A 26,803-nucleotide genomic window follows, 5' to 3' on the forward strand; every position below is an offset into this window, starting at 1 on the left:
CTCACACACCCTGGACAGGACACCAGTCCATTGCAGGGCACACACAGACACACTCACACACCCTGGACAGGACACCAGTCCATTGCAGGGCACACACAGACACACACTCACACACCCTGGACAGGACACCAGTCCATTGCAGGGCACACACAGACACACACTCACACACCCTGGACAGGACACCAGTCCATTGCAGGGCACACACAGACACACACTCACACACCCTGGACAGGACACCAGTCCATTGCAGGGCACACACAGACACACTCACACACCCTGGACAGGACACCAGTCCATTGCAGGGCACACACAGACACACTCACACACCCTGGACAGGACACCAGTCCATTGCAGGGCACACACAGACACACTCACACACCCTGGACAGGACACCAGTCCATTGCAGGGCACACACAGACACACACTCACACACCCTGGACAGGACACCAGTCCATTGCAGGGGACACACAGACACACTCACACACCCTGGACAGGACACCAGTCCATCAAAGGGCACACACAGACACACACTCACACCAGGAACAATTTTCCCCGAAGCCAGTTGACTTACCAGGATGTCTTTGGGCTGTGGGAGGAAACCGGAGCACCCAAAGGAAACCCAAGTGAACATGGAGAACATACTATACAAACTTCATGAATAGAGCACCCTAAGTCCAGAATTGAACCCAGGGTCCCAGTGCTGTGAGGCAGCAATACTAACCACAGTACTCCTGAGTTGCCATTTAAAACGCAATCCAATGAAATCACATACTAAAATTACTTTTTACTGCAATTGAGTGATTCTAGACTTACGGTAATAACAAAAAGAGAGGCCACCCAGCTTCTTTGGTTGCTAGGAGCTAACTCATCCAGCTGTTTCTTGACTCAAGAAACTGGCTCCGACAATACGGTTCCATTAATTCTCCACCCATAGTGCTCTTTAAATTTCATGAAGCTTTACCATAACATTGTTGAAAATTAAGTTTGGTGTAAATTTCTGTCATTTATACTTCTGTACTGTATTCTCAAAAATCAAGACGATGGATCTGATGTTTTTACATCTTCAATGTGTTATTAGACAATTGTTCCAGCATCGTCTGCTTGGAAGGACGCAGACTGCTTGGCTCAGACCAGTTTAAACTCTACCTCGCCACATCTCAAGCGCAAAGACCTTTGCCTGCAGACATCAGCTCTGGAGCCACTCTTGTAAACTGCAGCGAGGATGAGGATACAATACGAGACTTCCTGCTTCACCGACTTTTTGCTGGAACCCAGCAGGATCTTCATAGGCAACTAAAGGTTTGCAAGTGGAGGAATTTGCAGGTCCCTTCTATGCCTGAATTCGTCCTTTTAATGGGCCACTGGATTCAGTGAGCATTTCTGTGTACTGCACAATGGTATGTGCCCTTTAAACCTCTGAAAGTATAAACATTTATGAAGATTAAGGAGAAAATGTATGGTGGGCTTTAATAGAATATTGGTATTTTGGCATAAAAAATACTGACCTTACAGGCACAGGTGTTATGTTGTTGTTTTCTTAAGTGTTATGCTGGTTGACATCAGATATGTGAATCGATGGACATTACTGATTGATTTTCTTACTCAATGTTTTAGAGGTAGTTCTTTTAGTATGTTGGTCATTTGCACTCTTCCTCCTAGTCAGTGTTCTTCTGTATGTATTCCCAAAACAGAAAGCATCCAAGAATGTTCACCAAGTCCAATGTTTGCTCAAGAAACTGGAGCAAAAGTTTCAAGAGTCTTTAAATTCCTCACCTCAAGACATTGAAGCTGTGACTGCCATCTTTAACAACAGAAAACAAGTAAGATTTTCAGCCTTTTAAAATATCCACTAGTGACAAAATCAGCATAGTTTTTAATCACTTCAGATACACACATTTGGATTTTAATTGCTTAATATAATTACAAGTCTCTCTACACCTTGGTAACTTGTGCCACCACATTAGGCACAAGTGTTTTATGTTTATTCTAAGAATAAAAAGAGTCATTAAAAAATTATCAACTTTAATTGTAGCTTTCTGACCACTTAAATCACTTTAATGGTCATTGTGGTTGGAATGTGAGAATATGACTAGGGAAAAAGAAAATATATTTGCTTGATCTTTTACACTGCTCTCATTTCCTTTTCTTCCAGCTGTCTGAAAAGCTGGAGAGGGCTAAATCACTTGAGTCCAGGCTCTTTGAGCTGAGAAACAAGCTGCTTCCTATAGCCCAGCGCGGAGCCCAGCTTTTCTCAGTACTGCAGGCCCTGAGGATGCTGGCGAGGGAATACAAGTTCCCCTTGAGCTATTTCCTGCGCCTCTTTGACAAAGCTGTTGGAAACACTTTCACAGAAGATAAAGAAGACGAAAAGGAGGAAATAGATATAAAAGTAAGGGGAAAAAATGAGAATATATTTAACCCTTTCTGCATGCCAAGGTGGAAGCGTTTATAGTTTATAGTTTATAGTGTGAAGTACTGTATAATTATCCAGTTTATTCTGAGGTTTGTGTTAATGTAAGCAGCAGACTGCAGACTGGCGAAAGCGATTTCTAAAATAACAAATAACAGAAAATCACAACTCCAGTAGAATTCCTTAGCTGTTTTAATTGAAAAGGGCATTCAATCATTTAAATAACATGGTATTTTATTAGCAGAGTGTTTTCCAGCTGATTATGATTTTTTAAAAAAGAAAATCTTGGAGGTAGAAGCCAGGAGAGTAACATATTGCCATACTATGACGTTCAGTGGTGGTCTTCACTGTTATTCGGCAGCTTCTACCCTACATGTCCTCAGCATGCCATTTGGATAGAAGCTAGGACATTCTGCCTTGATGGTAACAGAGTGCCAGACCTCACTTTGCCAGGGAAGTCTGCAAGTACTCACAGTGACAAGTGACAGCTACAACAAAGAACAAGTTTTTAGGACTAATTAAGGCCCCTAAGTGATTCCAATAAAGTTACACTGAGTTGAACAAATTAATTGATGAAGAGTAAAGACAGTGCTAACCCTGAGGGATCTGCTAACATGAAAATAGCTCCTAAGTACTTTGGTAGTCTTTCCAAGGGGGAAAAGAACTATAAAATCTGACAGCTAGCATCAGTCCCATTACCACTGGGGGTGTCAGCAGTAATAACACGGAAGTGTCACAAAGGATTAGAAGACAAAACCAATCTGGGTTGAGAAGACCCAGCTGGGGAGCAATGTCAGCTGCACTAACACAAAAATCTGGTGCCAAGCAGATCCCTGCAGTCAGCTTGCCTTCATGAGCTTTGTAAGGGCAAAATAAGAAAGGTAATAAAAACAGGAGAAGGGGGCAAGAGGAGAGTAAACAGTGACTTAGGCAGATTCACACTGTCTTAAGTTATTATTTTATAGTGCTCTGTGTAACACCCTAAGGATGAGGCTCATTGACCGAACCTCGCCATGATGCAGTGTCTTCCAGTGGTTTAGTGATGAAAGTGCTCAGTCAGGAGGAGCACTGAGGCATGGCAGTCAGCTGAGCTCCCTCACATCTCTTTCGCCCTGGGATCAGTTCTGGACTGGGGCACTGTCTGTACAGAGCCTGCATGTTATCTCAGGTTGGTGTCGGGCTTCTCTGACTGCTCCATTTTCCTTCCCCCTTTTAAAGACTCGAAATTGTCATAAATTCTTTGTGTGCCCTGCGATGGACTGGCGTGCTGCCCGCAGCGTCGTCCCTCCTTACTCTCTGGTTGTTTGGGATAACATGACTTTTACCAGGAATGGGTGTCTTTCTGATAATGGGACCTGACAGAAAAACCGAGCTAATGACGTGTTAACCGAAAGGAACAATTTTATGCACGTTCCATGAATTTTGTCCCCTAACCGAGCGCACATAGTAAGATGATTTGTCTTTGGATCTTTCAATTAGATACCCATCATAAAGTGCAGAAATGTTACCATTTGCTAGGCTTTGTGAATGTCCTTGAAAATACCTTTAATACAAAAGAGCAATAACAGCAGCCGATATAGGTATTTTTTTTCCTTTCGCTGTGGCTGTTTGTCAATTGATTTTTCCATTCATTTTTAATCGGGCTGCTCCCATTCCAGATACAGTCAATTCATAACCAAATTGATATTCACACCATATCAGTTCATATCCAAACTTAACCCAAATTGATTATGTGCAATTTATTATTCATTTGTAAAGAAATTAATACCTTGCAGTTCATCATCCAAATAATGATGATTCTTTAGCAGCCTGAGACTATTTCACAGTCCGAAGAGAATCATTACATTGTCATGCTTCCTATCTCTGTTACCTAGCGACAGGGTGCAGCTATACAACAACAAAAAGAGACCCTTCCTCTCGTCATCTTAGAGTACTGTACATGCAGGGCTATATTTTCATTTTTGAAAGAGGGAAACTGCATGCTTATTGTTCAGGTAATTCTCAATTCCATCATTTTTTATAGTGCAAAAGCACATAATTCCCACTTAGAGATAGCCGTGCAGACAGAGAGATCATCTCTGAATTACAAAAATGTAAATATTAATTAGCTCTGGCTATTTCAAAACTCTAGAAAGCAGGAACAGCTAAAGAGATGTGTACTTTGCATATGTACTGGTTAAGCAGAGCTAATTAACAATCACATTCCCATAATCCATATCTGGATATCTAGCCGTCTATCTGTTATCTTGCAATTATATGCATATTAATTAGGTAGTTAAATAGAGGCTTCTAATTGTGCTCTGTGTATATTTAGCCAAAGCAAGCAACAATAGACTGCTGTTTCACTCTCATTAGGGATGATGTTATAACCCTATTTTAATACTTAATATGGATCTCGTAAGAAATACTACTCAGGTTCATGGCATTTATAAATGATATGATTAACGAATATGAACGTGTTCACAGCATGAGAAAGCAGAACGGCAACACATTTATGAAATCAACTTGTGTAGTTTACTCTGACACTTCCCATGCTGTGTAGTGTATTATTATTGAAGTCCTGGCTGATTGACACTGCATTATGAGAGCTAGTCAGTACCGTATTGTCTCATGCTATGCGTGTATTAGTTCAGTAACATCTTTGCATATATTGTTAAAAATGTTAAAAACAGTGATAAAATGAGGATTGATTGCCCCTTTACTACATCTGAAATTAAGGGCTTCCCATACAGAAGTTTGTGGCTTTATACTGAACAGTATCAGATGTTTAAAAGGAGTAGCCTTAAGATAGTGGATGAGCCTTAAACGATGTAGGAACTTCTGAAATATGGGGATGGAGAGGAAGATATAACATTGTCATGACCTCCAAATGTTGGTGGCTTTAATAATGGACACTTGTAACGTCGTAATGATTATTAGGAAATAGGAATAAAATTCCTGTTTGTCTTTATCCATTTAGGCTTAAAATTATAGCTCAACTTGTGAACATGTGAGGCTTGTGTTTTATACCTTGTGGCACACTTTCTCTTTACCACTTATTAAGTTCTAGGTTTAATTTTAGAACCTATACATACAGGGGGTCTAGATCTCTTAGCTACTAGCGCAGTAAACTACTGTTTACTTGGCAGAAAAATTTAGCACAAAAATAGAAGATAAAAAAACAAAATAATGGGTGAACCCATTTTAAACAAAATGTGCTTCCTGGTGGCAAACCAAAGGGCTGTAAGTCTGTCCTCTAGTCTGTGAGTTGATGCTCACAATGAATGGTACAGTAATGAACCGACAGCTGGGACCCAGTCCTGTTTGTACTTTAACTAACTATGTTCCTGACATACATGTGTTGGCTAAAAATGTGTTATTTCAAGTTTGTTTTCTAGCCTGGCAAAGATCAACATCCCGATGTGAATGTAAATGCTACTAGATTGATATAAATCAAAGTCTTTCTGGAAATAAAAAAGAACATGCGAACTTTTTTCTAATGATCACTGCCAGGGCGTCCTGGTGACCTCAATAAAGCAACCAATTTATAGCTTCACGTAGCGTAACTGGGCACAAGTGTTGCTCTATTTGGAAGGTAATGACTCGTCGTTTTCCTCGCATATATTTTAATGTCCAACTTATTATTTGGTGTCGTTAATTTCTCTTTCTTTTAATGGAGCAAAAACATTTAATGATTTGTGGGTACTGTAATTTGACGGGTAAGCGATGTTGCCATGGTTACAGGTTGAAGATGCTCGGAAAAATACATTCAATCAAGCTAATTCTGTAACAGACCCTGAAGTCACAGAAGACGATGATTCCGATGACAGACAGCATGGTGGTGATCTTCCTGGAAGAGGTAATCCAGCAAATTGCTATTTTCTTAATGTCTAAACAAATGAAAGTTAAATGACCGAAAAAATGATGCATAAAATGAAGGCATTTCTGCTTCTGTTTTACTGCCTGTGGAAGCCTTTGAGCTGTCTCTAGGAACACAAGCTCCAACAAAGGCATTACATTTCTCCTCAACAGTGTAATTACCTACTGCATGTGTACCACAAATTCAGAACACAAGAGCTGAGATATTATAATATAGTTCCTAACCAAAACTTGAGACCAAGTGGCTAGCTCCTAGTACCGCTCAGTTAAGTCTGGTTAACAGATACCCCTTTCCCAGAGTTGATAGTTTTGTAACCCCCCTCCTCACTGCCTTTGTAGACACTCCTTGACTTCTTTCACCTAGTCAGTGGGTCCAGGTAAACTCACCCTTGTGTCCAGGCTGTCATTACCTCAGCTGTGCAGGTTAAAGCCACATCTACATCTGAGATTTCTGGCCTCTTAAAGCACTCGATAATTACATTGATTCAATTATCAAGAACATTGTGACTGCAGACTTCTACACTGCTAAGTATTGGCCTGTTTACTTGAAAGATTTTACAGCACTGAAATTTCAATGCACTGAGAAACAGGAAAATTCTAATTGGATTTGACATCTCTGTTCATCTCCAGGAGTGTGAAGTGCAGATGGCAGGTCTCTTTGAATTTCTATGGGTTTGCAGACCCGGTCATGTTAAGGTGGTAATTGGTACTATATAAACATTATTATTAGCAGGCTAACATGAACTACATTAATTAGCGTGGTCGTGCTGAACATATTAGACAAACACAAAACTAAATTTCTTTCAGATTACACAGGCATTTTAAATTTTATGTAGATTTTTAAGTAAAGGGTGTACAGTTTGTAGTGATGAGAGCCTAAAACACAGCAAGCTCAAGGACTGATAAAGCATAGATTAATATAATACTGACTTTTATCGCAGTTAACTGATCAAACAGGACTGTAATTTTTCAACTGAGATATTCATGGACATATAAAACTATCCAAATATTCTCATTTGCTTCCATTCTGATTTTTCATATAGAGCAAGAGTGGTTTAAAAATTTATATGAGCAAAAGATAATTTTCATACCAGTACTGAGCCAAATAACTTTGAAATGTCTCCAGTGTGCCTATTAAAGATTGTTTTTTTTTCTTTCTGCAAGGCGAATGTTATCCCTTATTCACATATTTCATCACATAATGGAATCCAGGAGGTTTTTTTGCCCTTTTCAAAATGGCACAAAAGTGTCAGCAAAAAAAGGTCAGACCATTCCATATAATAGAGCACATTAAAGTAAATTTCAGTCTTTCTTCTTTGATGTCAGGTGTAACATCTGTAAATACTCCCTAGTGCCTTTTCTGAAATCAAATTTTCCGTAGAACAAATGATAAAACTGATGAAATGCCAACACACATTTTCTGTTCGCATGTCTAACCGTTAAACAACTGTGTGAAGTGTAGGAAACAAACTGTTCTTGTCTAAATAGTCCTAAAACATGTCAAGAATTGATTGTGTTTCTCAGGCTAAAGTTTATTTAAGACAATTGTATTACTGCTACATTTGGTGTCTGACTTGCGTAAACCTGACATGTTGTAATTCCACAATTTGCTCTGCTTTGACACCACAAGTGTCTCCTATTACAGAGGACGCTATAGAATAGAAGCTTGCTATGATGCACATAAGCAGCCACCAGTCTGCTTTATTTTGTTAGTTTGAATGCAAACCACTTGTTTCTTGTGGACAAAGAAAGCTTCTGTGAGCCGCCAGAAGCTCTTGAACTGTCTGTTTAAAGATTAAAAATTTTGCTTTTTCCTCACACTGTAAACAGTCATCTTTTTTCCTGATGTTTATTACTGGCTGTTACATGCACTCACTGTGTAAGTGTACATTAGTCAGGGAAGTGCTGGAGAGAATGCATTAGCAGTACTCCTGCACAATGAGCTGTGTGAAGTCCCTCTGGAGGTTGTTAAAACAGATAGATAGCCTATGGTAAACAACAAGGCAGGTAGATTTTGAAAACAGATGTCTTTGAAAACTGACAAAAGAATAATCCATAGTGCAGCAACATGTTCTTTAATGTATCGCTTTTAACAGGCAATTTTTTTTTTATTTTGAAATTGGGAAGCGATTTGGATGGGCTTTGCAAGGGGTAGCAAAAAAAGCCTTTTCTAAGAAAAAATCATATGGTATTGACTGACTGTAGCACTGGGAGTCCTTGTGTTGCCTTCGTAACCATTAGCATTTTTAAACATTGCAGACATGTTCGTTTATCTGTTGCTTCTGCTTCTGCTGTTGCGGTCTGCTTCATCTTATTAAATATATCTTACATTGGCATATTATCTGTATATGTTGACATCTTCCTGTCTATACATCTACAGCAAAATATAAACATGTTGAGTCTGAGTTTACTATTACTGTACGTCTGTTCTCCAAATAATATGAAAGTACTAAATAAGAACTGACATGCTGCCATTTAATTACATAACAATTTTGAGTCTGAAAAATGTAAAAACAGAGAAATGGACCATTAATAGTTTTAAGGTAGCAAATCTACTCAAAAGCACTTAAGCTAGTCTCATATTTCAACTGAAAAGGCAAGCGTTCTTCTGTGGCAAAATACAGCAAGAAGCATAAAACAAACCAGGACGCTGGATCTAATCTGGATCTAAATCATATTTTGTAATGTTTTTTTGCTTTTGTTAAAGCTCTACAGAAACAACAACTCTTACTTCTTACCTTGAGCAGTGAGACAATGAATCTGCTCGGCTGTCTGCTCGGCCGCAGACATTTCTTCTTCAGTCTTCACATGGGGGCAGTAGAATGCTGTTTTCCACCGGCCTCCATATTATCACTGATTTTTTTTTCATTAACCTTCTGTTCCATTTGTGGTGAAGCTTCAAAAATGCTGTTAGCGATGATGGATCTCATACATTGTTGCAGCTGAAGTAAGTTTGTCAAAGCCGTATTCCTTCACAATAAGATTAGATTCACAGAGACATGATGTTTTTCCTGAAGGATTATTAGCTGTTTATTCAAAAGGCTGAAAGCATGATTTTGTAAAAATGAAAATTCCTGGGTTAATGGCGTTTGTTTTATAAGCTTAAGATGGTATAACGTGGATAATAACACTTAATTTAAATATTATGAGCCTCAGTTCTTTTTTTACACCATGTTATACCAAGTTCGGTGTTACATTAGAACACACAAAGAAGACTGATTTTGCACTGATCTCTGTGCTACCTCAGGGCAAGAAGGGAAACATTTCCTGAACATCGTTTGTCACATGCTTCCCTAGTAATCTCTCACTAGCAGTTTGGCAGTGGGGGATGGACAGAATAGAAAATAACCTTAATGGATTGCTTTTAAGTCGTTGTTTTAATCTGTCGGAGACGCAAAGATCATAGATTTTCCGCAGCTAATAGAATGAACGTGTTTCCTATTGGTTTCCAGTGCACCACAACACATTGAAAAAGGTGAAACGGGTTTTTGAGTGACCAAGCCAGAAAAGGCTTTAGCTCAGAGTGGTGGCTGAACCCTATGACCTACAGCATACAGTGGTTCCCAGTCCTGGTCTTAATGACCCACCCTGGTGCTGGTTTTCATTCCATCCCAACCTCATTAGATTGTTTAAGCCTTAATTGATCTAAGAAGTTGCTTCAATTGAATATCTGCATTTTGTTTCTAGTCACAAGTTTGGAATTTTACTTCTCTTTCAAAATACAACGGTTAAAGCTCCTACATGTTTGAGAGCTGGGAACAAAGCAGTTCAAATTAATCTACTTCTTCTCATTTAGTCACTGAAGGGTTCGATTGTATAACTGAGGGCTCGGCCGAAGCAATAACGGGTATGTGGGTCACCAGGACCAGGACTGGGAACCATTGATCTAGTCATGTCAACAGCTGACTACAACTGGGATTCTCAGTCAGTTGTGGTATCCAGGTTATGGAACCAGGCCAGCAGGCTGTAAATAGCCTGCTTGGAGACCCTCAGTTCTTGGTGCAAAGGTGAGAGCTTGTGTGGGCGTCAGTGAGAGATGTGACCCCCCTCCAGTATGTGCTAAGCTGCAGCATGCCCTCCCAAGTGGGCACAGGAGTTATCGCCCATTGCCTGATAAAAAAACAACAACTCTTCAAACAATTTCAAATAAGGTAGAGGTATAATAAAAAGTATTTTTTGAAACGGCAGTGATGCAGAAGAAACTAGACCTTCCAGATATTTATATATTGTCAAGCTTTTGCTGACAGATGCTGGATGGCTGTTCCTTGTACATTATTTTAAAGTGATGCATCCAGCCTGCTTATTTTCTTCTCAGACCTCCTATTTTGTACTTTATATATATATACTTTATTACCTTATATTACTGGATTGACATTTTGTAGGGTAGAGGTGCAGTTGTCACTATAGTGTATTTCTGTTTCATGTGTCTTTGTGAGATGTGCATGAAGATTATGATTATATCTGAGGACTTGCAAAGGATGATTGGGATAAAAAGAATACAGTTTATCAGAATGTCAGTTTAGTTTGGTTTTGTAGTCTGATTCATACCCATTTGTTCTTGGATTCCTGGCGATTCATATTTTTCAGGAGAGGTGATAAATAGTGGCGCATTTTATTGGTGGTTAGCAGTGCTGTGTCACAGCTCTTAGGTAGTGAATTTAATTCCAAACTTGGGTGTCTTCTTTGTTTATAGTCTGAATCATTCTCACATGTTAGAGTCACTAAATTTACATTACCTATGCAGGAATATGTGGCTTTCTGATGATGGATTATCAAAATATTAACATAGTTACACTACTGTGAGGCTAATTGGCGTCTTAGAGCCACATATACACAACCAGCCATGCTGTACAAAAGGATTTAGAGACCGGATTTATTTTCATGACAAAAGCAGCTAATCTGACCTCACTTCCATTTAGATATGTCAAGCAGAGGTCAAAATGTCCTGCTGTTTCTGAACAGAGTAAAAGGTTTAATTTTTAATTTGTGATTCTATTAGCTCAAAGGCAGTGCACTCTTTTCCTCTTATTTTTATCTTTCATCTCTTTTGGCTGTGAGCTGTTGAATTGATTTGGATTAAAGATTAAAGTTAATTCCAGCAATTCACAACCAAGACAGAAACAAAAAAGATGGATTTTTTTTTTTTTACGACATGAGGCAGATAAAAAGCTTTATGCAGTGAAAATCATCATTGCGTGCAATGACCAAGTTAGACATTTTTAGTACGCTGGCCCTACTGTGACACTAGCCACTAAAAAGAATCTTTTGACACGAAAAATTAGTGTTTCATTGATGGATTTAATTATCTTCCCATAATTTCAGTTCAGTTATCAGTAATAAGACATTTTAGTTAATTAAGAAAGGTCATTTGGTTGTTCTAGTTGCACCAGAGATGTATTAATTATTACTGAGCCCAGGTGAGGAGGAATCAGCCTGACTCTTTTTAAAGAGAAGGCTGGAACCTGGACAGGAGAGGGGGATAGAAAGCAGAAAAGAGCAAGGAGAAAAGCCCAATGAGACAGGCCAGTTCTTTCTGTTGTCTGAGAAAGATTTCTTTAACAAGGTCCTGTGCTGATAGAAAAGCTTGTCTATGCTAAGGAACCTTCAACTCCAAGGACTTTGATTTTGAAATGTATGATGTTTTAAACACTCACTGGAATACTGAACATTGAACACGAAGGAGAACTTTGTTTTCTACTATTTGGGAAAGCTGGTCAGAGAGGATCTGCAATTTACACTTACACGACCAGGAATGTGTGTCCTTTTTTTTTTTGTATAATGTTCTTGAAATTCCCCTTTCCTTATTGAAAGTGGAAGGAGAGAAGAAACACCTGCTCTTTTGAACTTGTTGATGGACTCATTATTTTTTGAGTTGCGAAAGTGAGAATTGTTATTTCATGCAGTAATTAGAATCAGTTGTGGCTCCACAGCCACTTTGTTGTATTAATATTCTCTTTTCAGCATGGAATAGTTATTGTTACACTACTAATGACCAACCAGCTGTATTTATAAGAATACAATGAAGTAGCTGAGTGATGTAGGGATCTTATCCAGCTGTTATCCCATTCAGCTGAATGGTGAGATTCATACATTCTTCTGAATACAAGGACATTTCTGGTTTCCATTTCCCCGATCTCCTAAAATACACTGCACCTGGAAATAAATATATATCAAATTATCATAAATCAAAACGAGCAAAAAAAATCAGGAATATCTTTTATGTTAGAAAGTATAGCACACATACTCAAATCTTTCTTGATGGATGTTCAGGCTTGTACCTTTGTGAATACATTCTAAAAGTGCCCTACCATGCTGACGTCAATACAAGTAAAGGAATTTGTGTTATAAAAACAAAATAATCTCCTTTTTTGTGATGTCAAGCGTTTTGTCTTTTTTTTTTAGATGCAGAAGCTTTAGAAAGGAACCGCGATGAACCAGTTATGGACCCCCACGTCTCAGAAGAATCTCCATCGTCACAGTTGGGCTTGCCCATGGACACAGCCAATATATCGAGGAAACGCAAATCTCCATCACCTGCAGCTGACAGCCTCAGCCTATCCACCAATGAGATCAGACAGCTTGTGGATCACCTCACAGAAACTGTCCACCAGTCGATAAACCAGTTCGTCATCTTTATGTTTGCAGTCTGTGCGCTTTGATGTCATTTTTCAATTGCTTTGTTGCTGTCGGGGGTTACTTAAATTTTTTTTTTGGCAACACATTGATTAGCTTTCATTGCGTTATTGCAGAACGGGAATGCATGCTTCTGCATTACAAAGTCGTGTCACGGTTTGACTTTTTCGTTAGCTGGGATATTAGCAAGTAAAATCTGACGGAGGTCAGTTTGACACTTGGGTCACATCTGCCTAATTGCAGACGTGGGTGGGAGGTTTGTTGAACAGAAAGGCCACAGAAATATTAAGACATGGGTTACAGGAATAAATATCATACTTTTCTGGATCTGACTGTCGGTATGCATACCTGGTCATAATATAGGCATTTTTCCCCCTGGTTGCCCAAATCAGTGGTGCTCAATCATTGTTCTGTCATGGAGTCCCAGTGCCAATTGAGTTTTGCTCCAACTGAGACCATTTTTAAATTTGCTCTCAGCTCTTAAAAAGCTGATCAGAATGTGCAAGTGGTACTGTATGATCCCTGTGTTAATCAGTGAGCTCCAGAGCTGCTCTCATTCATGTAGGGTACTGTAGCTGAAAAGTGACCAACAGGACCTCAGCAGAAGGATAAACACTCGCTTGCTGTGGTTTATTGTCCTTCCCTTCTATGGCTGTACTTCATAAACTGGTCACCAATTAAAACCTTTTTATTCAGAATTTAGTGAGCAAATTCTTCATTAGCATGCAGAGTCAGATACTGTAGATACAGATAACGTTCTGTACGCTGATGTTGGAAATAATGTACTTTATCCAGGCTAGGTGTGGAATCAAGGCCCGAGCACTGAAACAGTGCTGTAGGTGAGAACCACTGAAGTTGAAAACCGGCAGAGACGGTGTTCCCTCAGGAGCTGGTCTGAGGTCCGAAATGACAAAAAACAAGGAAAAGAGTTTTGTTTATTTTAATAAGACCCTTTTAAATAAGTAAATAGCATGCTTTCTTCAAGGGCTTCAAAGTAAGATTGACCAGTATTTCCATACAAGCCTGCACCTGGGCCTGTGGCATAATGTGGTGAGAATTATACTGCTGCTTGTCTGAGAAATTAATTCGCTTTCTAAGATCGTGTTGCATTCTTACATTTTGGTTTTCTAAACCATTGAGTCATTAAAGTATATATAGTACTATAATATAGGGTTTTGAATAATTTTGTATTCAATTTCTGAGACACGTGATGTGCAGTGGATGTGCCACTGTGATGTGAGTCCATCCAGTTCAAATTGTTGTGTTCTTGGTACTTGACGTCTCTTGATAGGAATGCACTGCAATCATTCTAACCTTTATAAATAAAAAGCATGCATTTGTACCACCACTGAGCTCCAGGTCAGTGATAACATTTTTGACTCACTCCTTGTTTGTTTGTAGGAGCCTGCATCCCGAACATAGCCTGGTGTTTTCCTGTATGCTTTCTTTGTACATCCAGATGGAGAGTGAAGGAGCACTCACAGAGGAAGAGGTATCCTTTCTCTTAAAAGGTAAATAGAGTACATTATAGAATCTCTTTTATCTTGTCAGTGGTTGAGCCTTTTTAGAATTTTGCACTTTAGTAGTAGAGACATCAGCAGTTTCTGATGCCTTTTACATCCAGCTCTGTTCTCAGTTGCCTTTCTTGAAAAGCAGGAGACCCAGCAACATTACCAAGACCATTCCGTCTTCTGTATAGTTTCTTTCATACGGCATTACCATTTGTTACAAACTTATTATGGCTTGTGAGGAGCACATTAAAATAAGCTGGATTTATGAAGTGCTGGTTCTGCAAAAGTCAATTACTTTTTTAACCATTGAGGACCGTTTCCTCAAATTGCTCAGGGGGGTACAGGATCATTTTGTGCCAGCCATGGTCGAATCAGATCAATATTAAGCAACAAGAAATGGAGCAGAAGCTGCCCATCCACAGTAAGGGTGACAGCTGTTTCTTATGGTTATTGCTGAGGGGCTGCTTTCTATGAGATTGTTTTGAGAGCCTGCTCAGAGAATATGATGTCTAATCCTTCTTTCTGATGGAATGGGCTGCACCACCTTAAAGCCTAAAATCAGATAGAATATAGCTTGTCAGTTTTTGTGCCCAGCATGCCACATATTCTGAATCCTATTCCCCCTATCCTTTTAAGTACTGTAACTTCTTCTCAGGGGTTCTCAGAGATTACTCCCTTTCTCTTTCATATGATGCTTAAACCTCTTGTTCCAGTTTGTTTGCCTTTAGGATCATTTAACAGTGGACTACAGTTTCATGGCTTATCCTGTTACTGGCTTTCTCACGAAGACTTGGTATTCTGTTACTGTCCCTGGGAGTTCATCGTTATCCCATCTGCCACCTTTCTACTCTAGCATGTAATAGCAAGAGATAGCCTTAAATAGCCTTTCACAATCATTTTTTTTACCGATATTCATTCTCCATCTCCAAGATACATTGCTTAAGTTCCTTACCTTTTTGTTTGCCTTCAGATTACCACCCATTGTCCCTGGTTTAAAATGGATTTGCTTAGATGGTTCAAAGGAAGACTACAGATCTTCTTGGCAGCATCCACTTAAGATGTTAACTGCATTTTCTTTCAAGTAATTTGAACAGTGTGCAGCAGAAGAAAGTAGAAAATGACACAAACCTTTACAGCTTTAGCAAATATCTGCCCTGTTTTAGAGATTGCTTTGTCTCCATTAATGTCATGCTGAGTTAGCCAGAACTGGTTATGATGGCTGTAACTTATCTGCACGAATGTAATAACCTTTTGACAACGTTAGCACACTGGAGTCCATTCAATACATTCCTTAATCATAGTGCTTAAGGGTGTAGTGGAGACCTTACAGACCATCAAAGCACTCAATATGTTTTGAAGGTTGTTTTTATCTTTGCTATAACATAGAGGTGTCATGTAGTATTGTAGCTAATTTATCCGAACCTCATAAAGAAGAAGAATGTTCTCTGTTTAGCATAAATTTCCTCATGAAAATAATTTGTTGTTGAATGGAGTAGTAGAGAAACGTACTAATCTAGTTTTATCACCAACCCATGGTTTCAAAAACTCAGTCATGGGCTTTGTAGACTATAGCTTTAGAACAGAACAGAACTCTCTTAACCTTTTACTTTAATGTGCAATTGAATCATTAGGCTAAATTATGTAAAAATTTATATTTAATGTATGTTAAACATGTACATGCAATGTGAAATATAAAATTACAGGAAATATTAAATAATTGGAATAACACATCTGTGGGATGATATGACACAGCATCAGCGGGAGCACTTGACTTAACCTTCGGTCTGTAGTGTTTTACAGCACTTCTTCAGGCAATAAATACAGCAGGCTTGCCTATAGCTCAGAGGAAAGGTCATGTTTATATTCAATATAATCTTGCACCAGTTGGCAGTTTTGAACTTAATCTGATCCTTTCCTTAAAATACCAGTTACTTCATAGTCTCTGTTGCTCTTGCTTCTTATAAAGAGCACTCACTGCCTTCATAAATAGTGAGTGAAATTAACTACAAGTACCTTGGCATATTGATAATATGTGTGCAACAAAATACCAAGCACAAAGTGAAGCAGATACAAAGCATGTGCAGGTCCTCATGGAGTTCTTCTAATTAAACAGAACACAGTATGTGCTTGACATACATAAGTCCGTCTTTATTCGTTCACTGCAAAGATCACAGCGCCTGATGAGCTGTGGATACATAGCCTGGCAGTGCATCATGTTTGGGTTTCTTATTTCGTATGGTTTTCTTTTAACCTTATTTGTTTCTTTATTTCATTTGAGCCGCCATTATAAATAGTTCAGTAAATTTCCCATGGCAACTGTGCTGTTTAAAGATTTTGCTTCTGCTTAATGGCATGCCAGGAATGATGGCTTCTGCAAAAAAAAAAGTTACTGTTGGCTTTTGCTGCATTTAAATACTTCTGTTTCCTTCTTTTGATGGACTTAAATCACATGGAAAATTGACCCTGCAGTTTTTATTGACAGTACATATCAAATAGATCATTATTGGATTACGCTATATCTCCTTCACCCTGAGTTTCAACTAGTAAAGTTGAAAAGAATGGATGACATAAACAGTCTTTTCCTGACCCATACAATCCTGGGTCAATTAAACAATTTTATATATTGGTTATGCAGCAGCACAGATACAGTGTATAAATACACAGAGAAGATGTGATAGTGAGTACTTTTGAGTGCAAGTAAAATGATCCTCTAAGAGTTTCTGCAGTTTCATTTTTTTCTAAAGAAACTATATAAATGACTGATGTCTCATTTCTGCTTACATCTATGGAAAGTTGCAAGCTGTTTGCTTTCTTTATGACTGCGGTCAGTCATATATTAGGCTATAAAATATGCTGGAACAAACTGTACATGTCTTTTCCTTCATCAAAATTGAACTGCAGTAATAATAATAATAATAATATAAACACGTACTCTCACTCTGGATTGTTTCATGCAATAAACAAAGACTTCCTGTACTGTTTTGCACCTTGGCTGCTGTAGTATATCCCAAACTCATTCAATGTCTTTCTTTCCCACTTCTCAAGGCTTTCAAGATTACAATGGAGTTCCTCCGTCCCTGCGAGACCTTGGCTCTGAGGGGCTGCCACCTGCCTGGATACCAGCCGAGCAGTGGGAGTGCTTGCTGGCCCTCTCTCTTCTTCCTGGCCCTCTGGAGGGTGTCTGTGTACAGGTCAGCCTCAGCACTCCCACTCACTTGTTTCAAGCCACATACAGTACTGTAAATTATCCTCCCTTGCTACGTTAGAGCAAACCTATTACTGTGCATTTAAACCAAAGTTGACAGCCACTGCATTTTGAAAATTGATCTAAACGATTAATTTTACTGTGAGAGAGCCCCATTTACCAAGATTTCTTAATTCCTCAGTGGTACTGTTAGCCCCCCCCCCCCCCCCCCCCAAAAAGGGACTTGTGGTTGGATATAGTATCATTTTATCTGCATGTTTGATAATGCAATTAGAAGTGACATCAATCCATCTAACATGTAATAGCTTTATTCCATGCTGAAAAGAAAGAAAACACAAGGTTTCAGCCACGGAGCCTTCTTCAGGTGTGTGATTGACAAACGTTTATTTTCTGCAAAGTCTGTGAACAAAGGTACAATACTTTCCCATGGTCCAAGTGTAACGTGTACAGTACATTGGGCCAGAACACACTTCTGAGATACATTCCTCCCAGATGAATGACAGCTAAGCCACACCAGAAAGCCAGGAGTAGACACCGACAAAGGATTCATTCTTTTGGGAGCAAAGAGAAGTTCAGTCACTGTAAGCTACCTGTTACATTACATCATCTGTCCTTAATTTTGGTTTACGCCAGACTCAACATATGTAAATTTGAATTTACCTAAAAAACTTCCTCCATGGTTTCTGTTGTGAAATCTGTGGAAAAGAGCTACTGAAAGTTAATGTCACATGCGTAGAGAGCAAGTAGTGCTGAGAATTACTTCCATTGATGTTCGTTGCCTTTTTTTGCTGAAAAATGTATTGCCTCTATTACAATCATGTCGGGCAAACACCCAAGTGATTTTTTTACTTTGTTTTATTTTGTTTAATTCCTGAGCAGCACAGCGTTAGGTAATGAAGTGTACACAACTGATAAATTAATTTGAAGAAAATTCTCTCTCCAATGATTAATTTATTACTGTGTGTTTTTAGTCATGTACTGCATTTTGTGTTTAAATATCATGAATGGTAATTCTGCATGTATTCACAAAGTAGCAATGAAAGGGTTGCTTTTGACTAAATACAGGTTACATTGAGTTTTGCTTTTTCTTGTTTAGAGATGTGATTTATACTGTATCAGAATACATCTGTGTATCCAGCACCAGGAGCTAACAATGTGTAAATTGTGTGTTTATATTATGAATGTGAGGGAAGTTGATCCCATTTCAGTAGTTTGGCCAAACCCTAATTAAGATGATGTAGAGGTGTGAATTGGATAGGGAACTTTACAGCTACCTGACCGTGAGGATAAGGCTTTCAGAAAACCCTCTTACTCCCCCTCTTCTGAGCAAGGGTGATGATGGGGTGGAGGGAGTGATGCACAGTGTCTGTGCTCAAGAATCGTGATATGTGGATATGAATGAGTAGAATCGGCCAAGATTATGATTAAACCATCCCCCAGACTTTGGGCCAGAGGGGTTGAATGTCCTGTCTGTAACTGTTCTTATGTTTAAGACTCCATGTAGTTAAAAGTCCAGAGATGCGTACAAATACTAATTTTGCGAAGAGTTGACGATAAGGTACCTTAAGACAGGTGACAGAAATGTCTGTGTGGTTAGAAAATGAAAATACACAGAAGTCTACGAGTAAGTTGGGGGTATTGAGGTTTTAAAGAAGATGCCTTTCCCATTTTCAGTTGTTGTTGTTAACTTAAATTGAAAAGGCTGTCAGTTTATAAAATGTCCATGATAAATATTGTTTGCTCTAGAAAGATATCAGTCAGCTTGAATAGTGTTTAATGGGGGAAGATGTGGAAATTCTTTAAATGCAAGCTCTTTCCATGTCAATGCTACACCACTGCATTCTGGCAAATTCAAAGCCTTCCTAACAAGTACGTTAACGTCAGAGAAGACGCTGGTTGCACTTCTGCCTTCAGTGCAGGAGCAGAGCTGCCCTGCTTCATCACTTCGACCTTGCCTTTCTGGTGCACTGCTGAGGAGCTGGAGTGGGACTGTGTTGAGCAAGGTGTTAATTGAGGGCAATAAGTGAAAGCAGTTTCTTTAAAGACGTGTCCGTCTTAATGGCTCAGTTCAGAAAGATCAGAGCCTCCCAAACTTGTGCTGGCTATTATGGGTGATTTGTTGTGAATATCGGGACAGGCAGAAGTTTAAAACACAGTATCTGTTCAGAAACAACCACACCAGGTCAGCAAGTTGAAAAAGTACATTAAACCAGGGCAACTTGACTAAGCATTCAAAAGAGGATTTAATGTTGTCCAACCTGTTTTATCAGTCAATCAGTCAATCAGTCAATCAGTCAATCAGTCAATCAGTCAATCAGTCAATATGTGAACTTGCTCTGGAGGATGTTTCAAAAACAATGATCACATACTTCCAGCTTTGTTTTTTTTATTTCAGATTGCTGAGCATTCGACTGAGTGGGAAAGATGGTTTAACTTGGATTATCCAGAACTAGAACGACTACCATTAGGTAAGTTTCCCAGAAATGCAAACATATTGCTGGGAAATGTATTTTCTTACTGTATATTTTCATATTTGCAGGATTTCTGCTTGTGTTGCTTTAAACAGGAGACCCTTTATCCCAGCTCCTACTTGCTGCTGACAGGCTTCCAACTCTGTAGCACATTGGCACAGATCAGAACCATCAAAACAGTGTTGCTTTTCCTTGTGTTTATAGAAGAACACAAGTAAGGCAGCAAACAAGAGGAAGCCATTCAGTCATTCTGGCCCGTCTGGTAGTTAGTACAGTTCCAAGGATCTCATCCAGCTGTTTCTTAAAGGAAGGGTATCGTCTTCAACCACATGGCTGTGTACAGCAGCTTGTTTCACACTTCCACAACCCTGTTTATGACTGTAGAAATTTGGAATCTTGACCAGTAGCCTGAGTAAACAAGCGACTGCACTGATTTCTTTAACTCAGAGATGAACAGGTATCTGTCTCCGGAGCTACTCTTAGGTATGCTAATTTCACAGAACTCAAAATGTATTTTTTCCACCTTTGCTTTTATACTTGCTTGTGTGAGTGAAAACCTGTGTGTGTCTATCCTGCAATTGATTTTCCTCCCACAGATTGGGGACAGGCTGTCCAGATTAAGTGGTGTCTCTTAATTGCTGTGTTGTATTTGTGTGAGCTTTCTGGTAGACTGGCGTCCCAGTCAGGGAATAATCCCGCCTTACACTGTGTGCTTCCCGAGTTAGACTCTGGCTCACCACGACCCCCCTAAGGATAAAGCAGTTACTGAAAATAAATGGATTGATGTGTCCAGATAACACACTATCCTTGTGGGCCAGTTAAACAGCAGTTAAATGTTTTAAGGGACAAAATTCACAGCATATATCTACTCAGCAAAGTGCCCGTTGAACAGATTTCAATGGGGAAAATATTTTCCTAAAAGAAAATGTATTTATTCGGTTGGCATAATGCTTACTTCAAGTCTGCAAACCTTTACATTTTTTATATGATTGTGTTGCACATTTTTCTGCTGTCACACATTATTAGGGAAACAATTACTTTACTCCTCGGCATAATCTGCACTCTGGGGCCACAGCAAATGCACCATATGGCATAACGTGAGACGGAGTACTGTATATCGCAGCAACATTAGCATTCGCCTGTGGGGGTTTGTTAATGTATTTCTTCCAATTCATCTGTTTTATGGGAAAATAGCAACTTGACTGCTTTATGTAATAAAGCTAAACATATTACAAGGGACTATTATTTTTTATGGAGGTAAGTTGTTGAGCTCATTATTTGAAGTAATTGTTATAGCTTTCACGTTCCCTATGCACCACATTGTGCAACGGCAACACTTTAGAGGAAAGAGCATGTCGAAGATTCTCTTGTTTTTAAGATCACCAGCTGTGATCAGACTGTGTGGATCATTATAGGTGTGGTATTTGCAACTAGAGAAGGGCATGCTTTTACCCAACTCCAAGATTCTAATGAGTGCCTCTCAAGAAGTGCCCTTCATTTTGTTTTAATTCTTAAAAAAAAACTACTCTGTGAATACCACCCAGTGTGCACTGAAGATGACGTTCTGTGTCTAACAAAAGCTAGACTAAACCAGCAGTAACCAGACGCTGTTAAAAGGCAATTTTCCCTTGTCACCAAGAAGATAGGGAAGAAAAAATTAAACACAATACATGAGAGTTTGATAACTCTGGAACTAAGTCAGCAACTTTTTTCATCTTTTGAGGTCAAACAAATAATAAGATCCTGCTGATCTCAGTGTAGCACGTAGATGGATATGAAATGTTATTAAAAACCACACTGATAGCTCGATAGATGTTCATCCTTCTTAGTTGGCCCTTTAATAAATGGCAGTATGCACAGAGTTCAGCAGCAAAACAGTTGTCTTACTTTTAGGCCTCCAGACCCTTGTAAATAAACTGTTCTGGTTCCAGCCACGATGCCCCATAGTAACAATTTGTGCTTTCCCAAACAGCATTTAATGGGCAGAGAGCAGTCATAAATCAAACACAAACCTGTAATAAAAGAGGTCTCAAGAAGATTTAACACCTCTGAGGCTTGTAATAAGATATTTAAATAACACTGTTTACAAAGCTCAGTGGTGATAAATCTTTCTAAAATTCTTATAAATGTGAAATTTGCAATATATACTGCTTTTTAAGCCAGTTCTCTAAACCTCCCTACCTTATTTATATTATCAGTAAATAAATCATTAACGTAATAGAACCAAGTATTTTTCTGAAAAAAAAAACTACATAATTACTGCTCCTCAATTTATTACATACTGTATGTATACAGAATAAGTTCATTTTGAACTATTTTCAATAGACAAGTCATTTAAAAAAGAAATTAGTTTGGTAATAATAACTTCAGTCCTTCTTTCCTGTAACCCAATAATGTTTAAAATAGAAGGAATATTGTGGTTTAACAGAAACAAAGTAGTAGTGGCAATTGTTTGTGGTAAACAAGAGGTGGTACTTAACAAACCTTTTATATTCAAGAAAAGCATTCAATCTACATGTTTTCTGTCACTTTAAGACATGCTGTAAATTGCTTTTTTACTTTTGTATTGAGCAAAATAATATTTTTTTCAGGCTGTCTACATGCAGTTCATTTCCCCCTGAGACGAAAGCTTTTCAAAGAGGCTTCAATAGGGTTGTAGTAGCAATAAAATGAATCTGTCATTTCAGGTGATAGTTAGGCATACATATTAATAAAAAAGGTATAAACATTTCAAACTGACATAAAAACATTATTAATAAACAAGGGGGGCTCAGCTCAGTAGCTCATTTGGGTTTTACTTGCTAATTGATCTGATCTCATCCAGTTATTTCTTGAAAGAAGCCATTTCCTGTTGAAGCCAGGGTATCGGCTTCAACAAAATGGCTGGGTAGTTGGTTTCAGACTCCAGCAGCCCTTGGCTTACAAAATTCCATCTGTTCTCAGTTTTAAATTAACCTTCCTGAAGCTTCCAGTTGTGTCCTCTGTTTCACTGTTGAACATGAAGAAAGCAGCTAAACCAGATCAATTGCATTTACTCTGAGATTACTTCAGCAGTTACTCCTTTATTTCTTAAATACTTTTCCATCCTTCGTAATAATGAGGTTATTTTGCATCAGTGTCTTCTTTGCTGAATTCTGTCAGTTTGCTGTGGTTGGTATGGAAGGCCTCTTTTTTAAGACTGACCAGTCAACTGTGAGTTTGATTGGTTCCTGGCTTAGCTTAACAATAAAATAAAAGTGACTTTCTCCACGCAGAAGGAGAACCGGTGGAGATGAACGGAGCCCCAGAGAGCCCGAATACCCCCTCGGTCTCAGGCATGCACAAGCTCCTGCTCCTGCAGGCTCTGCGGCCCGATCGCCTGATCTCCGCACTGCCTCGCTACCTCCTCCAGCATGACAGCGTCTGCACATGGGGAGGCTCAGGCCCTCAAGCTGCCGATGTTAAAAGTAAGGATGCGACAGTTTGGTTCTATAACATGGGGAATTTTCTGTCACGTTTCCTAATTGGACCAGCAAATTGCAATTCGTTTCCACTGTCCGATTTGGACTAAATTGGACCAACGATCAGCAATTAGTTGGACCAGCAATTAGCAATTCGTTTCCACTGTCTTTACGAAGCATAGTCTTATTTCTCTGGAAAATAAGAGTGAAATTAAACAAAACGGCGATTTAAGGTTTGTTTGCTTTTGGGTCTCTTGAATGCTTTAATTAGATGATTTAAACACTTAAAAAAAAACTTTTGTTAACTTCTTAAGCTATGTTGCACTTTGTCCTCATCTTTGCTTTTTAATTTCTCAGGTCTAGCAGCACACATATACCGTGATAAATCGCCTTTTTTTTAAAAAGTAAAACGCACACAATGTATGAAAAACTGCTGCTTCTCAGCCAAGGAATTCAAAAGCCCTTAATGGCGATGCTGCGGCTTCACTAACAATTCCAAACTGAAAGTGAAGAAAATGGTGTTATTTGTCTTTCCAGGTCTTGTGGAAGACTCTGTTGGAATTCTAGTTCTTCTTCCAGCGGGCTTATCTCAGACTAATGGACCCTCTAATGTGTGTTCAGTCATGAGTGTCCAACCTACAACTGTCATATGTAGTGCTGCCAAGGTACTGATATCTTCCTCTGGTGTTCACTGAATTTCAATACAGCACCGTTAACATACATCTGAAGACAAAGCACGTCAGATAAGGTGTATGCACAGGAGGAAATGGTCTTCGGATATCAGCTGGAAACAAGATGGCTTATCATAAATACTGTATGCACTGAACAGTGAAATGTCTAGAGAGAGCATTTGCGTGGATAGAATGGTAGACATAATTTATGAGATTGTGTATTTAATTAGATAAAGTTTAATGACTTCACAAATGAAATGTAGCAGCTCATTTTCTTTTCCTGAGCATTTGTTCCCCTCAAATCCATTGTGATGTTCATAATGAGACCCCTATAATTCCTTGTACTCAGTGAGCTAAACAGTGTCAAACAGGTTGGCAGGGATACATTTATCGCCCATCAGTACAGTCATCCCAAACCTCAAAGGAATATTCACTCTCCTGTGTGGACATAAGGCACATTTTATCAAGGTCTTACACTATGTACAGTTTATAATATCAGTAAAATTGTATGTTCATATACAGTATATTGAAGAACTACTACCTCCATCTGTGTCTGTAAGTAACATTAATAATTCTATATGTGTATTTTGAGTCCATGTATGTCTGAGTTCTTGGAAAGAGCAAATTAATAGCGCCTGTTAAGTGCAAGATGATTTTACTGCAATTATATTTTTCAAGTGAATATGTCCATTGAGAAAACAGCGTTACGGACCAGAACGAGACGTTTACAGTGTGAAGCTCTGTTACATTTGCGACGCCTGTTAGAACAAAAATCCTATAACAAACTGCATTGTAAAACCAAGCAATTTAACATCCTCTAACTACATTCTCACCGTGCTAGGGGAGACCATTCTGTGAGGAGGAGATGGAAAGGGCCTTGAACGTATCACTCTAAAGAGGGCTGGTTACAAATTCATGGAACAAAGCCTTCCAATCTTTTCTTTTTCGCCAGGCTCAGACTGTTTTGTTTGTCTGATGCCCAAATAATGAAAACATTTCACAGCTGTGTTCAAAGAGCCATGAACAAGCAAAGCTGTAAAATCTGAAGGCCTTGTAATCTTGTAGAGATTACAAAATAACCTCGGATTTACAGAGGTTTGTTTTATTGCATCTGCTCAGATCATTCTCATTAATTCTTGCAGAGGCCCTGTTTGCTTCTAACAAAACAGTAGTTAACTACACATTTTTAGCCACTGCAATGACAAAATGTATCCAGATATGTATGATTTTTCAGACTACTGTATATACTCCTTTTGCATCACAAAATCTCCTCAAATCGTTGAATTAGTAAGTGTTGTTTTAGAAGGCGATTTTAATTTTTGGCACGTGTTGGTTCTGCAGTCCTTGGTTGCATTTGTCAGCTGTGATGGGCTGTGTGTCTCTTCATAGGAAATGGACATCTCTGTTTCTGTGGTGTCTACGAGGGAAGACTGCCTAAGCGGTGTTGAAAAAGCTCTGGGTGACATGATGGAGTGTGGGGGCTGGTTGGTTGTTGAGAATGTACACTTGGCATCAATGTCCTCGCTCAAGAAAATCCATCACATGATGAACCTTGCAGGTTTGAAAACATAGCCACAAAGTGGACAAACTATTCATTGGTGGAATGTGCTGGGACAAATGGTTGCATTACAGTGGTTCGATAGATATAATCTCCTTAAGTTATCATTGTTCTGTTTTAATATTGGAATTGATAATTAAATGTTGTAATAATTACAGTTTCAATTATAAAATATTGAATTTCTATTTTTTGTGCTATTTTATCATTTCAGTGTGACAATTGTGCCCTTTTCACTTTATTATACAGTATGTGCAGGAAATTACTTTTTTATATTTTATAAACATCTATAATGCAATAATGTGATTGTTCTATGCAATACATTATATTTATCACTAAGAGATTATATACTCGTATAAATTGAATATATACCAGGTTATAACTGAATAGCTGAGTTCCTTTCCTTGAATGTACTGTACAGGTTTGTCGTGTGTTAACTTAGACTTCATAATGTAATGCAAGGAGCTTCAAGCAGATGCTTTAAGATGCTTGATCTTAGTTTTGAAACGTCGAAATGGGAGATTGTCAAAACTGAGCCATCTTAGTTACCAGATTTACCAGTTCAGCACTATCAGAATGAATTTGGCAGACGTCTTCATTGAACTGACACACTTACTGTATGTCTGCTGTTGCAGCCAAGCAGAGCAACAACCAGTTCAGACTGTGGCTCACTGCAGAACCTGGAGCCCCATTTCCTGAAGACTTCCTGTCGGAAATCCACAAGGTACTGTAAATGTGTGTCTTTGCATAGTATCTTAGCTCTTCACTTACCTTGCCTTTTTTGTTTATATCGAAATAAGAAAGTGTAGTTTAATGACCAGCTATCCATGTTCTAACTGCTTCTTTCATTTCGGGGTCATAGGAAAATCAGAGCTTGTCCCGTCAAGTGATAGTTAACAGCTCTAAAGCCTTGTGTATCTGCCTTCATTTCTGCTGCACTGTACAAACAGATGTGCCCTTACATGCCAGTTGTAATAGCAGAGTTTTATTACAGCGGAGCGCAGTGTGAGGCTTTGACATAAAGCAGTAAAACAATTTTCTAATCAAGG

The 26,803-nt window shown here is 38.8% G+C and overlaps 1 protein-coding gene across 1 annotated transcript in view; it reads left to right on the forward strand.

The window, feature by feature from the left end:
* The window catches only part of LOC148814236 (uncharacterized), a 98,274-nt gene that overhangs the window by 45,785 nt on the left and 25,686 nt on the right, over positions 1–26,803 (forward strand). The window contains exons 34-45 of the mRNA XM_088906861.1: positions 1,079–1,299; positions 1,692–1,820; positions 2,153–2,389; positions 6,134–6,248; positions 12,677–12,890; positions 14,303–14,412; positions 17,458–17,603; positions 20,013–20,085; positions 23,343–23,534; positions 24,066–24,193; positions 25,589–25,757; positions 26,390–26,478. Of these exons, the coding sequence (XP_088762987.1) occupies positions 1,079–1,299; positions 1,692–1,820; positions 2,153–2,389; positions 6,134–6,248; positions 12,677–12,890; positions 14,303–14,412; positions 17,458–17,603; positions 20,013–20,085; positions 23,343–23,534; positions 24,066–24,193; positions 25,589–25,757; positions 26,390–26,478 (1,823 nt within the window). The remainder of the gene's footprint in view (positions 1–1,078; positions 1,300–1,691; positions 1,821–2,152; positions 2,390–6,133; positions 6,249–12,676; positions 12,891–14,302; positions 14,413–17,457; positions 17,604–20,012; positions 20,086–23,342; positions 23,535–24,065; positions 24,194–25,588; positions 25,758–26,389; positions 26,479–26,803) is intronic.

Source organism: Atractosteus spatula, chromosome 27 (genome assembly GCF_055471065.1).
Source record: "Atractosteus spatula isolate fAtrSpa1 chromosome 27, fAtrSpa1.hap1, whole genome shotgun sequence".
Lineage (NCBI taxonomy): Eukaryota > Metazoa > Chordata > Actinopteri > Semionotiformes > Lepisosteidae > Atractosteus > Atractosteus spatula.